The sequence below is a fragment of the Montipora capricornis genome, chromosome 7, assembly GCF_036669925.1.
Source record: "Montipora capricornis isolate CH-2021 chromosome 7, ASM3666992v2, whole genome shotgun sequence".
NCBI classification, from domain to species: domain Eukaryota; kingdom Metazoa; phylum Cnidaria; class Anthozoa; order Scleractinia; family Acroporidae; genus Montipora; species Montipora capricornis.
In genome coordinates this window covers 29,212,528-29,226,540 of record NC_090889.1, presented here as the reverse complement: position 1 = coordinate 29,226,540, position 14,013 = coordinate 29,212,528, and the positions used below count along the sequence as shown (strand labels likewise).

Sequence of the window (14,013 nt, the reverse complement as noted above, 5' to 3'; positions counted from 1 at the left end):
TTGACAAGTCTCGTTACTTTATTCAACTTTTAAGTGCTACAAATAGAATTCCACGAACAATGACGTTGTGTTAACAGGTTGTGTTGCTGTTTTTAGGGAAGAATTTGGGATGCAGAGATCAAGAGACATTTTCCAAGAGACCACCAAGATTCCTTGCTTGATGTTAGGTTCACAACAATTATTATGGTTAAATAATTAAAAGCATTATCAATAATAACAATAATAATAATAATAATCATATTTTAATTTTATCATTATTATTTTTCCTGCACTAAAGTTGAAGCGCAAGCATTCTTTGTAATTGTAGGAATTCTCAAAGAAAATTACATCTGTATGTCTCAAGTGCTGACAAACAAAATCATTGGGATCCAAATGACGTTCCTTTTAAAATATGCCTAGGATTTCAATGAGAAACTTAGTTTATGTAAATATTATATCTACGCAGGGAATGATTGAACAATTACATTAACTGATGGTGTCACTGCCTTAAGCTTCAACAGCTTTAATAATGTCAGCAGCACTGATTCCATACAGCTCCAATAATTTGTCGCCAGGGCCACTACGTGGGATTTTTCTTACAGCCAACATCTGTACAGTCAACCCAGGTTCATTTACAACAGCAGCTGCCACAGCCTCACCAATGCCACCTGAATCAAAAAGGCAAAACAAAAATACAGATGCCATGTAATGATCTTTCCAACCTTTAATTTCATCTGATAAGTATATCAATAATACAAATACTAATACAATATAAATGGAATCTACTCAGATAAACAAGGTAATTTACATATAACAAATTAGATAAAATAAATTTAGCTCTAAGACGTTTCTTGAAAATACTTACAGAATAACATGAAAGGCCACTTTTAACTTGGGTGAAAAATGAACTAGCATAGACTATATTCATGAATTGTTCAGGACAAACTGCAAAAATTATGTAATATGAAATAATAATGAACGTAATAATAATTATTAATAAATTCTTCATCAAAGCTATGACCAATCAGCAGGTACCACTTGAGTAACACATACCCCTCTGTAAACCCCAATACAAATCAACTGGGGTTGATGAATAGAACTAACTTTTAATACAAATTCCTGCTCAGCTAATTAGCCCTTCCCCACATGAGAGTTTTACTCTGGCTGGTGACAGTTGACTTTATTTGCTGATTTGGGGGCACTTTATGTGTGAATGAGTTACTGTTCATTAACTTTTGGCACAGATCTCTACTGTATTCAATTTTTTTTACCTGCATGGGGGTGTTTACCCCTATTCAGATCTCCAGCGCATCTTACTACTTATTGTAACGGAAGAGGAGTGGTGTTAACTTTATGCCCTGAAAGTGAATGCATTAATTATTTTCTTATCTAATTAAAGCGAGACATTACCTTCAATGTAATGATCTTCAACAGTAATTATCTTTCCTCCAACAGCTTTGGCATTCTCAATGATGGCTGCTTTATCAAGTGGCTTCAAGGTAAACGGATCCAAGACGCGAATGGTCTTGACCTTATCGGCTGCCTTGAGTGCTTCAATCAAAGTCACTCCTGCCCCAATGACAAGAGCTTTGTCACCAGCACTCTTTCTTACAATCTGAAAACGAAATTATTTTCAATATTACTGTGTTTTGTTTATTATTACAATTTATAGTAAATATAAAATAATTGACAATAAATGAGGTTTGAGCTTAAAGAGGCTTTTAAGTTTTTTAACTTTGCTTTAGAAACAAATAAAATGACGGTTTCGAGATCAGGATGCCTGGGCTCTACTTTTGGCGATTCTTTTAAGTTCTTTGTAGCAGAGCTGAAGTGAAATTCATAACACATAAAAACATAGCTCTAAAAAAGCAGAGCCTCTTTTTGAATTTATTGGGCTGAAAAACAGGAGGAAAATAACAGACTTATCTCGTAGGTTTAATTTCATTTTGAGCACAGGCCACAATAAATGATCAAACCATAACATGCTTACCACAGTAAATGTCATGGACAAGTCAAGGTCACCAAACATAACAGCTACAGAGCATGCATTTTGAAGAGTGCTGTCTAAGATGGTGAATTTCTTGTTTTTCTATTTATTATTTGATGCTCAAATTTCTTCACTCAGCTTTTCTCTTCTTTCAATGAGCGAGTCCTAAACTCAATTCTCTTTTTGCGATCAACATAATGTTTTTATAATATTTTTTCCCTTACTGATGTATCTCCTGACCCATCTAAATTAGCCATATACATGTAAGCTACCTGCAGGTCAGGTAGTGCTGCAACTATTTCAAATGCTATTGATAAAATTCAAATTGTTCAAGCTGAATTGCAGTTGAATCAAAGAAAGAACTTGGCAGCTCATCAAAAACAAATCCCAGCTCTTACACACTGAAAGAATGTGAGCAACTAAACAAAAGACACTCTGTGGTAAGCTACATGAAAATATATAACAATAAATAAATTTGGTGAATGCGAGACAAACATTAAAATGGTCTCACCCATCTCCTCTCTCACCTTAGCTTTGCCAATCTCGAACACTTCATTGTTCTCATAAATAACAGGGGTATTTCCCCGTGTGGCACGGATGAAGGTCATGTCTTTGTAATTGGCTGCTAGTTCAACTGCACGTTCACATGAAACTGCATCACTTGGGTAAAAAACAACACAGTTGGGAATGGATCGGAACATACCAATGTCTTCCAAGGCCATTTGTGATGGTCCATCCACACCTGATCAACACAAGAAAAAAGTGGCATGAAGATACCACATGAAGCACTCCTGCCTTGTGGTCAATGTTAAATAAAGTGGAGGACGTCTCAAAAGCTTGAGTTGGGAGGATTGGTGGGGGGAGGGGGAGGAAGAGTAAGAATAAATTACTATTTTTAAATAAAAGTATTAATTATTTTATATTAACAATTATCATAATTATAATGATTACTGGATGCTTAAAAGCACCCAATGACCTTTGTAAAGGTGCCACAGATTACTGGTTACTATTACACGTAGAGTCAGCAGTTTAACATGCACTGCTGCTGCAGCACAAGAAACTATTTGCTGTCCAACACTGCATTCAACTTCACTATGGAAAAACTGGGTAGAAATGAGAAGTTTTCTTTGGAAGTAACCCTGCAAGGCAATAAAAATCATATCCAGGGAAGATATGTTAAATAAATTGACAGTGTATGGTAGTCAAGACACAGCTTTAAACGGCTAAGGTTTAATTAGGTGTAAAATTTGAGATCACAATAAACTTTTCACCTCTCAATTTGCCCCTTAATCTTAGATTTTCCAAGGAGAAATCATCAATGAGGGAACTTCAGGAGTGACTGGGTTAACAACTCTAAATCTACTCAAAAACAAAACTATGTCCCTTTCATAAGGAGACCACACAAAGAAAGACAACATACCAATGGAAACACCACAGTGTGATCCACAAAAGTTAGCAGGGGTCTGAGACACAGCGGCCATTCTCAAATGGTCAAATGTACGAGTGAAAAAGGCAGCAAAGGTGCTGGAGAAAGTGATTGCACGACCACGTGCAGCTAAACCCATGGCCACACCAATCATATTCTGTTCAGCTACATAGCACTCAATATGCCGGCCAGCAAATTTCTCTCTATACTTGAGAGAATAGGTAGAATTCTTGGTATCTCCATCCAGGGCCATCACACGGTCGCAGGCTTCGCCAAGTTTGATAAGACCTTTTGAATATGCCAAACGAACAGCAACCTACAAAAAAAAAAAAAAACCCAAAGAAATTCTTGCATTCATTCAGGTGATCAGTTTCTTACATGTACTTGTAAGGAAAACAGTGAAGAATATTTGAATTAAAATAGAGTTCCATTCCTGGAGGACACCTTGCCATGTTTTTTTTTATTGAAAACAAAATACATGTAATTGAAATGGATATGGAGGTAAGTACAATTCTGCTGCCATTTTCTATCTAAATTGGAGGCAACTGCCTTCTCAGACAATGTACTGTATCAAAGTTTGAAATAAATGAACCTGATCTCCTAGTTTGTAACTTGGTGGCTGGGACAATTTCACTTTAAGATCACCAATTTTTGGAGCATCTTCCACAACCGGTGGGCGTTCCAATGAGTTTCCCTCTGAAGATAACTGTGCTTTCATAATCTGGACTGCATCTTTGCCTTTATCACCAAGAGCTTTGCCATGAAAATTATCAAAATCTTCCACGCCTGCAAGCAATACATGTACATCAGGCTTCCAGATAAGTTTGTAAGGCAGGGTGGCAACAAGGAATAGGCCAGTTTCGTATTCTAACGGTTGGACTGGATCTAGCATGAAATGGAGGATAATGCTGGCAAATTAATTTGCATTTGAAAAGATTTGCCTGCATTAGCCTCCACTCCATGCTAGACACAGTCCAGCCGTGAGAATTCGAAAATGGTCTATATTTTCTATTTCAGTGGGTCAAATTTCCACAGCTCCCACCAAACCTTTGTAAATTTTCTATTTTGTCTGGTCATGAAACTGACGTTCATAGAGTTTTTTTTACCAGAGACCCCTCTCTTTTCTGAAACAATGATACAGCTCCAGTAATCACCTAAATCCAGTCAAACTCTTGAGGTCTAAAAACAAGTAACTTCAACTAGAAGACAAATCAATGAGATCCAATATTCTGAATGAGTACAAGTTTCATGTGTTTCATTTACACATGTGAAAACCCTCTTGATCTAAAATTGTTTCCTCAGAAAATTAATTATGTCAAATTGCTGTTCTTATTTTGATTTGGTCAGTATCTTCCTAAACTTGCACTGTGTGTTACAGTACTGATAAATTGGACCAAAACGTCTCTGCATCCAAGTTAACCCATGGACCCCTGTGAGTGAGACTTAACAGATTTTACTGTCTAATGCCAGATGATTTTACTCGTCAACTGGGGATTTCCTAGGGGGTTTGCGTGTCAATGGGTTAAATATGATGATCTTACCTTGTGTACACCTTTCTAAACTTAAACTTACATTACATTAAATTATGTTTGTTACCTTTCACACCCTTTCCCTTGAAAGTCTTGGCCAGAATAGCAGTGGGACCGTCTGTGTACTTGGAAGCTTCCTCAAGTGCATTGCAGACACTTTTTACATCATGCCCATCAATTATCAATGTGTGAAACCTGAGAAAAGAATCCTGTGTTCCTTAAAAATGGTATATAAAGTGAATAATTTTTTATAACTACTGTAATAAACCAAGACAAAAAAAATGAGTCACACACAGCAATATTGGGGATTAGATTAGGGCAGTTATTTAAAGGTACTTTATGAATGTGATATAATACAGCATTAGGATCAACTACAATTGTACACAGTGTACCCAACATCAAAGGTAAGTGTGTGTGGGTAGGTGATGTCTTAATGTAAATTATAGGGGAAGAGGGGTTTGATCTTTCCTTGTAAAAATGGAAAATCTTAAGGGTTGAGCCAGCATTCTACTTGAAATTGCCTCAGGGGGTCCAGAAATTTTCTAGAATGACACATTCATTGAACTAAATTTAAAATGCTTGACAATCATCTAAGAGAAGAAATAATTTAAAAATTATAGGAGTCAGATGATCCCCTCACCCAAAAGCCTCTGTCTTCTTCTTGTATGTCTCTAAGTCATGTCCGTGCATTGTTGGATCACTCTGTCCAAGACGGTTGATGTCAAAAATGGCACACAGATTGTTTAGTTTGTAATAACTTGCAAAGTTCATTCCTTCCCAGACCGATCCTTCAGCTGATTCTGCATCACCAATCACTACATACACCCGGTAACTAGTACAGAAAAACAACAATTAAATAACTCCTTTAAAACAATAAGCCATTCACAGGGGGTGCAGGGATGGCGCAGTCAGTGGTGACAGCACCTGCCTCCCACCAATGTGGCCTTGGTTCGATTCTTAGACTCGGCGTCATATGTGGGTCGAGTTTATTGGCTCTCTACTCTGCACCGAGAGGTTTTCTCCGGGTACTCATTATAAAAATAAAATAAAACAAAACATGTAAAGAAAATGCATCTTCAAACTTTCTGAAAGACTATTTTTGGTCTCTCACCTTGCTTTATCAATGTACTTTCCCATGTAAGCCATACCACAACCACAACTTAAACCTTGACCCAATGATCCTGTGGCAAAGTCGACAAAGGACAGTCGCTAAGGAGAACAACAAGCACTGAATGATAAGAAGGAAATAAACACAGAATAGTCTATAAGCTTTACTTGCAGGTAAGTTCTGCTTCCAAGTTTCAGGGATTAAAATGTGTTGGAAAACTGTTTTTATGAGAAAAAAACCGTCTAAAACAGAAAACAGGAAAACAAGAAATATATCAATTTATTGCAACAAACCAAAACTTTACCTTCAGAATTGTCACATAAAAATTATAGATCTACATGTAGTTCCTTGAGGACATTGGAAATTAGCTACAACTTTTAAACTCTGCTTAAGTTTGTAGTGGCTCTAAAAGCTCACTTAAAAGTCTCAAATATTCTGAAGCCCTACACATGAATATTTGGTAACCGTAAACTAAGCATGCATTTAGAAGCCAGGGGGCCGAGTGACACCAACACTCTGTCTTCCATATTAGCCTCCTACTATTCATAATTGATGGTTTTCAATATTGATGCAATTTATGGATAAAGACTAACCAATAATCCCTTACCCCTTCTGCTCCCCAAGACATAAGCAGAAAGTCATTTACAATGACAAACCAGATCCCTTTGTAACACAGTGTCTATGACACATAGTACTCACAGGGGTAGGGTGCCCTTCCAGATCGGAGTCAATAGTTCTGAGTTTATTCAGGTCTGATGTCGGAAACAAACCAGCTTCAGCCCAGGCAGCATATAAGATGGGGGCAGCATGGCCCTGAAACAGGAAAAATTGTCATAGGTTACAAGCGATTTACCACCGCCTGTATGGCCTCTTACCGCCATCTGTTTAACCAATGAGCACACACTCATGTTTGGGTTTGCACTAAGATCACAGCCCCCTATTCCACCATCGCCAGCCAATTAGGGATAAAGTTATTGAATCCCCTGCATACATATGTGTACATGTAGAGGTTTGGATCAGGTCAAGTGACTCCATAGAAATAGTAACTATACCCCACACCCCTGGCCCCAACTAGTTTGGCGGCAAAACAATGACTTTAAATTAGTAATGATGCCAACAATTAGAATTTGGGTACAAAAAAGCAATAATTTTCCTGATCAATGAATTGTTAGAATGAACAAATTGAAGAGCATAACCCTACCTTTGACAAAATGAATCTGTCACTTGAAGCATCCCTTGGTTCAGAAACTGAAATATTATACAAATAAAATGAAAAATATGCCTTTTTTGTTTCTCGTCGTTCCTTCACTATTTACTTACTCATATGGCAAGAAATTTTGGTCAAGTGGGAGTTGACAAAAGGGACAGAAATTTTCCAATCATTTCAGTCGGAATGGCAAAAAAGGAATATGCCTTAGAGTTTCTTTTTGGAAACTTTCCAGTAGAATGAGTGGAACTGTTTAGTTTCTGACCAAAATGTTCAGGTTGTTGTAACACGGTCAATGCTGGTGGATTCAGCATTTTATAGGTCATTCTTGTATAAACTTGGTCCCAGAACCTTTCCCTTTGATTTGAGGTGTGGCCCCACCCAAAGTGAAGGAAAAAGTCCTTGGAATGACGTTGTTCGTTGTAGTTCCCAGTCCAAAAGGCAATTTACTAAGGGTTGGGTGGGATGTTAAATGACATAAAATCCTCACCCTGTACAACCACCACTTCCATTATGACTAACATTCATTCGAAAAGTACATGAATAAAATATGTAGGTGCATGTATGTACATATGAAAACTGGTAAAGAGCTTGGAATTAAATTTGCAAATGTTATAGCAATAAGAATTCATCCATGACGAGTTAATTCACGAAAACATCTCACACTGAAAACTATCACTTCACATGACAATAACTATATGAATGACGCCAAAAGATCAATTTCGGTAAAGGGATGTAGGTAAGCAAACACGGCTAGAAACTTATGTCTAATACAATAATAATGTGTGTCATTGAATCTTTCTTAACACAGTGGCCAATATTAATATCACATGAAATCGACATGACTCTATTAACTTGCTGGTGCTGGTGCTGGGAACAATCCATCTTTTTCATTTGTTTGGTGTCTTCCCGGATATTATCTCAAATTTAAAGGTAAAGAAGTAAAAAGAAATACAAAACATGACAACAAGGAACCGCCCAAGGCTTTTGGTATGCATTGTGACGCAATATGCACAAGCACAGTTTGCAAACTACCACGAAACTAAGCTAAACTGTATTCGAACTCACCTTTGTAACGCATCGTGTGGAAAAACAGGACTGACATTATCTCTGCCATTGAGCAACAGGAAGTTGGATGGCTGCAAAATAAAAAACGAACGGTTAAGACAACTATCCATCCCGCACTCGAGCAGAATGTAGAAAACTCCTTTGCCACTAACCCCGAACCAGCTGCATTCGTTGATTCGATGCTATGAATTCTTAGCTTGTTTGCCATGTCTTCCAGAAACTTCAACGTCTTCTCATCTGGACCTTTATTGTCTTGTCCCATGTTGCTTTGGATTTACCCTTGGACTCTAACAAGTTATAGAATTCCTAAAGAACAGGTCTTCCTCCTCCTTTCCTCTTGCAAAGAATGAGGTTATTAAACATTCCTAACCCCACTTTAGTCCCCCTAATTTCACCACGTGACCGAAAATGTTGACTCGGAAAATGTTCCCGTGCAGGGAGGGGGTGCAATCATATGTGTCCTTTTATGAATTGGCAAGTCAACTTCTAATCGCATTTTAGAGATAACAAATAAAAGATCTTTCATTTCAAGATTTTCTTCACTTCATCAAGATTCATCTACCTGTCTCTTGAGCAGTTTCAAGCAAACTAAATGGCTGCTACAGAAAAGGCATTGCGGAAAAAATATTTGCTTACGTCACGGTGATGTCAATCAAGCGTCGAATAAACCGTTTATAGCAATAAACTAGAATCTTAATGTATACAAAGCCACCGACAGAAAGGTAAACAGCAGCGTTAATGGCGTAAGAATACGCTATTTACGACAAATCCAACATAAGAGGGGGCGTGAAGAAAGGGTGGCGGCTTTGTTGGGGGTATGATCCTAATTTTGGTTCACCATTCGATCCCCGAATTCAACACTCCAGGTGAGGCAATATTTAAAGCCTGCCTCAATAGTCACAATTATTTCCTCGATCTTTGACGTGCAATGTTGCGCTTTCAGTCCATCTTATCCCTAAATCGCAATATCATTTTAATTTATGGACATCAAATGCTTATTCCTTGACCATCCTTGTCAAATACTTAGTAACTCCTTGTAACAAGCTTTTGACATGCGGCATTACACACATCAGAAATTCAGTTAATGATGAAAACGTTCCAACTGTCCCAGTTTAGACTACGTTGTCCCGCTGTCCTGTTTTCCGTAATATTTGTATGGTTGTTATTTCTTTGGTAGTGCACTTATCTGTCTGGTGTAAGATTTGTAGGCCTGCAGCGCGTGCAGGAATTACGAATTTCTTGAATTACAACAATTGATGTTTGTTTGCGGCCCACTTGTCGCCCTTTTTCCTTTCTTAATTTTCTAAATGAAAAGAGAATGAAAACTGTTTGAGTGCGTTATTGTCGAATTAACAAATACTATTAAATTCTTGAATGTCTTGAATCAAAATCACTCTGATTTTTCACGTCTACGGAGATCGTCACGCAAGCTCAAATTTCACAGACATACTGCAGGTCAAGTAAACAAAGCAAAAAAATCACCAGTCGACCATAATATTTTTACTCTCAAAGACCGGGTCAACTTTTCAGTGACATGTAGATTATATCGGCTAGTCTGTGTATGTTGATTTCACTGATAGCCTCTTTCTTCTCTTGCAATTTATTCACGCCATTTTTCAATCCCCTTCTCTTTTCAAAATTTATCTCGGTATGAAAAATACTGAAGCGGAGGCCGCCTTTGTGTTAGGTGCGAGGGAAAACATGCTTTTTTGTGAAAAGCCTTTTCAAATCCTCATGTCATTTAACAGCTGCGTCGGAAAATAACTGGGTGAAAATTGAAAATAAACAGGTCTGTTGGAAACGTGCTTGATTTCAACAAATCATCCCCCAAATCGGCAAGACTTTGTGACGCTGATGAATAATAAAGCAGTTTCTATTTCCAAAACGATGGAATTACCTGGTGATAAATATCTTCGTCTAGAAGAGTGAATTTTTGACTTTGCAGAAACAATGGTCAACATCAAGAGTTGGACGATTGTAATCTTTGTCCCTGGCAGATAAATGCAAGGATCACTTGTCTCTTTTGTCTATTTCCTTTTTGACTGTAAGTTGTGGGTGTCAGCTTTATATATTTGCTCATTGGTGGGTATTTCCATTACAAACCTTAGGCAGTGTGATAATTGGGCAACCATATTGGTTATTTCCAAATTATTACTGTTGGTTGGGTATTTTTATAATTTGGTTCCTTGTCATGGGGAGTTAACTATATTGCAAGTTGAACCTTCTGATAAGCTGTGATTTTTTCCCTCATGTAATTGTTGTCGCCTGCAAAAGGCAAAAGGTATGCAGGAAAGACAATGGCAGGCAACACAGACAAGTCTGATGTTGTTTTAGAAAACAAGGTAGCTGTTGATATGACATTTACACATTTTAGGGGGTGACCCGAAAACACTGACCCCCGGTCCACGAACTACCCTAAAATAGACTAAATCTAAGGGAAAAAAAAACTATTTCAGTGTCTCTTCCCAGTTTAGGTGGTAATTATACAGTAATAACAATGCCTAAAAAGTTATCAACTACAAAAAAAGCACAAGGAGGATTACGTTCTTGCAAACGTTGGCCGTGTAGCACTTATATTTGAACAGACTTAACTGATTAGAGTGTAATGTGAAGAGCCAAGTTTCTACCCCATATGAATCATGTGAGCGTTAGCCCTACTAATGAAAATGAGCCCACACAAGGACAGAGAAAAACTCTGACCAGGGTCGGAAATGAACCCACGACCTGCGGGTTAGATCACCGCTGCTCTACCGACTGAGCTACAAGGTCAGACGGGAACAGGCCGTGGGAACTGAAGATGTTAAAGTCACGGCAATGAACATGTACAAGTACAAGGAGGGATTACGTTTTTGCAAACGTTGGCCGTGTAGCACTAATTTTTGAACAGACTTAACTGATTAGAGTGTAATGTGAAGAGCTAAGTTTCTACCCCATATGAATCATGTGAGCGTTAGCCCTACTAATGAAAATGAGCCCACACAAGGACAGAGAAAAACTCTGACCAGGGTCGGAAATGAACCCACGACCTGCGGGTTAGATCACCGCTGCTCTACCGACTGAGCTACAAGGTCAGACGGGAACAGGCCGTGGGAACTGAAGATGTTAAAGTCACGGCAATGAACATGTACAAGTACAAGGAGGGATTACGTTTTTGCAAACGTTGGCCGTGTAGCACTTATTTTAGAACAGACTTAACTGATTAGGATGTAATGTGAAGTGCTAAGTTTTTACCCCATATGAACCATGTGAGCGTTAGCCCTACTAATGGAAATACGCCCACACAAGGACAGAGAAAAACCATGACCAGGGTGGGAAATGAAGCAGTCTGCCTTTCCTTAGCGGAAGCAAAATTAATACACTATATACTACAAGCGTTTTTTATTTCCTAACCTTTGACCAAAACGATGAAAGTAACATCTACTACAGGATACCAAAAACTCTTAGCATTATGGGATGACAACCTGGAGCATCACAATGCTGAACAATGATAAATAAATATCTTATGTTAAGACGCAAGTAAAAGAAATGTTAATACAATAAACAATTTAAACAACTACAACTAGCATGGTTATGGAAAACTGTCCCTGATATCTCCTTAAACCCACGTTTAGCAGAATATTAAATTTTTTATTGTTTTTAGAACCTTGCAAAGCAAGTAACTATTTCAAAAAGCCAATAAGATGTATCTAGCTTTTTTTTTTTTGATTTTCACACATGCCAATCATTTGTGGCAGCCGAATGTTCCACTTGACTTCAACTACTATCCTTCCTTCAAATTTTAACAGAATTTTTGAATTCATTTTAAGCTTTTAATACATTAAGGACTACATCGCCCGGGATAACCTGCTCACAAAAATATGCTTGTATTTGTTGTAAATACAATTTATAATACCATTACAAGATACCATAATATATTATGAGATAATAATACAAGATAACATTATAATAATATTATAAGATTACAGAAGTGCAAAGTATTGAGAACCACTACATAAAATAACCAATCTATCTTTTGACTTGTTGATATGGCTGTCTGTTTAAAAGCATCACCTGGTGGTACAGGCGAGAGCTACAGTGGAAACAAAACAAGTTCAACAACTCTTCAACAACTCTTTCACAGTTTTGACAATATGATTGGCACTGATTCCAAACAGTTCAAGCAATTCATCACCAGGCCCACTACGAGGGACTTCTTTTACGGCCATAATTCGCACAGTCACCCCTTTCTCCTCTGCCACAGCAGCTAACACTGCCTCACCAAGACCACCTTCAAGTAAAAACAAGACAATGTGATCTTCTGTATGATGCCTTTTCTACTTGAAGTTAAAAAAAAAAAGGATGGTTGCGACATGGGAGCTAGAACCAAGGGTAGCTTCGTTTCATTGAAAAGGCAAGGTAGATTTTCCCAAGTAACTTGCTGTCACAGTACGTACCACGTGGGTTGTTTAGTGTCGTCAATGTGATGAGACAATTTTGTTATAAATATGGGTAAAATCACAGGCAGAGAATACTAGTGTTCAAACACTGTTTCAATTAAGCTCAAGGCTGTTGCCTAACAGGAGCCCGGTAGCCTGGGGCTCCCAAAGAATAGCTCTGGGCGCCTTAATTTCTCACAGCAACACCTTTCACTTCATATGTTGGGCTCCTAAGTTCTCAGCATTTAGCTCTGAGGGCCCCTTTAAAATTTTCTTAGGCAGCAGCCTTGAGCTAAGCTGCCAATCCCATAGCCTCTCTGTAACAGACGTTTACAGACCAAGCTAATTTATGGAAGTTTTTTGGATTACACAATAGAAAACACAGTTACAAAATAATGATATAAATATTTAAAAGTTGTATTCCAGCTGGCTATTCCTTACTTCCTTAGTTAAGTTAATATCTTGTGATTGGCTAGCAAGGTGTGTGTGTAAATATAACTTCCTCGGAAAATTGAAACGAGACATGAATTGTATTTTAGTGAATTGTTGCCAGACTAAAGTGTTGATTGCACTGTTATGAATTTTCAAGCTGATACATAAGTGCATGTCATTAGGCCATTAATATAAACCAAGCTAGCCAATGCCAGATAAAGGGTCCGCTTAGTTTGGGCTGGGGCACTCCCTAGGGATGTTCTACATTCAAATCCTGCTCGGTATCTTATCTGGCCTTGGATTCAATTCTACTATCATCCTTTGTACAAAGCACATGGTTGCAGTTCCAAGGCACTCAATACTGGCAATGTTCCAACTACTATTAGTGAGCTGGTTAAGAAAAGATCATCCACTTACAACCTTCAGGGGCATAATACTGTTCAATTGCCTAAAGTTAATTCAACTAAGTTTGGTTTAAGTTCATGGAGATACACCGCTGCAAAATTATGGAATAGTCTTCGTAACAAAATAATATTGATTAGGGAATACAGATCATTTGCTAAAGAAATCAAAAAGTTAGACTTTGATAATTAGTGCATAGTGCAAAATAGATGTAATAGATGTTTTATGGTTTTTAAACAGTCATGTGTTTGGTTAGTATTTAGTAGCATACCTGAAAACTAGCTTGTAGCTAAGTGGTAGCTAAATGTATTGACCACTTTAAATAAAGTTTTGATTTGATTTTTCTGTAACAAACTAAAACCTGGATTGCAAGCAAGAATGTAAAGCATCTTTACGTACACATTACCTTCAAGATAGTGATCCTCAACTGTCACAATTTTTCCACCGACAGCCTTGGCGT

The 14,013-nt window shown here is 37.8% G+C and overlaps 2 protein-coding genes across 2 annotated transcripts in view; both read right to left on the bottom strand.

Moving 5' to 3' along the window:
* On the bottom strand, window positions 1-8,696 carry LOC138056804 (transketolase-like). The gene is made up of 12 exons (XM_068902696.1): window positions 8,457-8,696; window positions 8,305-8,375; window positions 7,231-7,277; window positions 6,729-6,842; window positions 6,033-6,130; window positions 5,562-5,753; window positions 4,989-5,116; window positions 3,985-4,178; window positions 3,387-3,708; window positions 2,494-2,708; window positions 1,390-1,594; window positions 1-647 (listed from the first exon to the last, which is right to left on the bottom strand). The coding sequence occupies exons 1-12, from the start codon at window positions 8,564-8,566 to the stop codon at window positions 487-489; spliced, it is 1,857 nt and encodes a 618-aa protein (XP_068758797.1). The 5' UTR covers window positions 8,567-8,696; the 3' UTR covers window positions 1-486.
* Window positions 8,697-11,667: 2,971 nt separating this feature from the next.
* Window positions 11,668-14,013, bottom strand: part of LOC138056801 (transketolase-like protein 2) — a 23,100-nt gene continuing 20,754 nt past the window's right edge. The window contains exons 11-12 of the mRNA XM_068902695.1: window positions 13,960-14,013; window positions 11,668-12,571 (exon numbers count right to left, since the gene is read on the bottom strand). The exon at window positions 13,960-14,013 is cut by the window's right edge and continues 163 nt beyond it. Coding sequence (XP_068758796.1) covers window positions 12,396-12,571; window positions 13,960-14,013 — 230 coding nt within the window. The 3' untranslated portion in view covers window positions 11,668-12,395. The remainder of the gene's footprint in view (window positions 12,572-13,959) is intronic.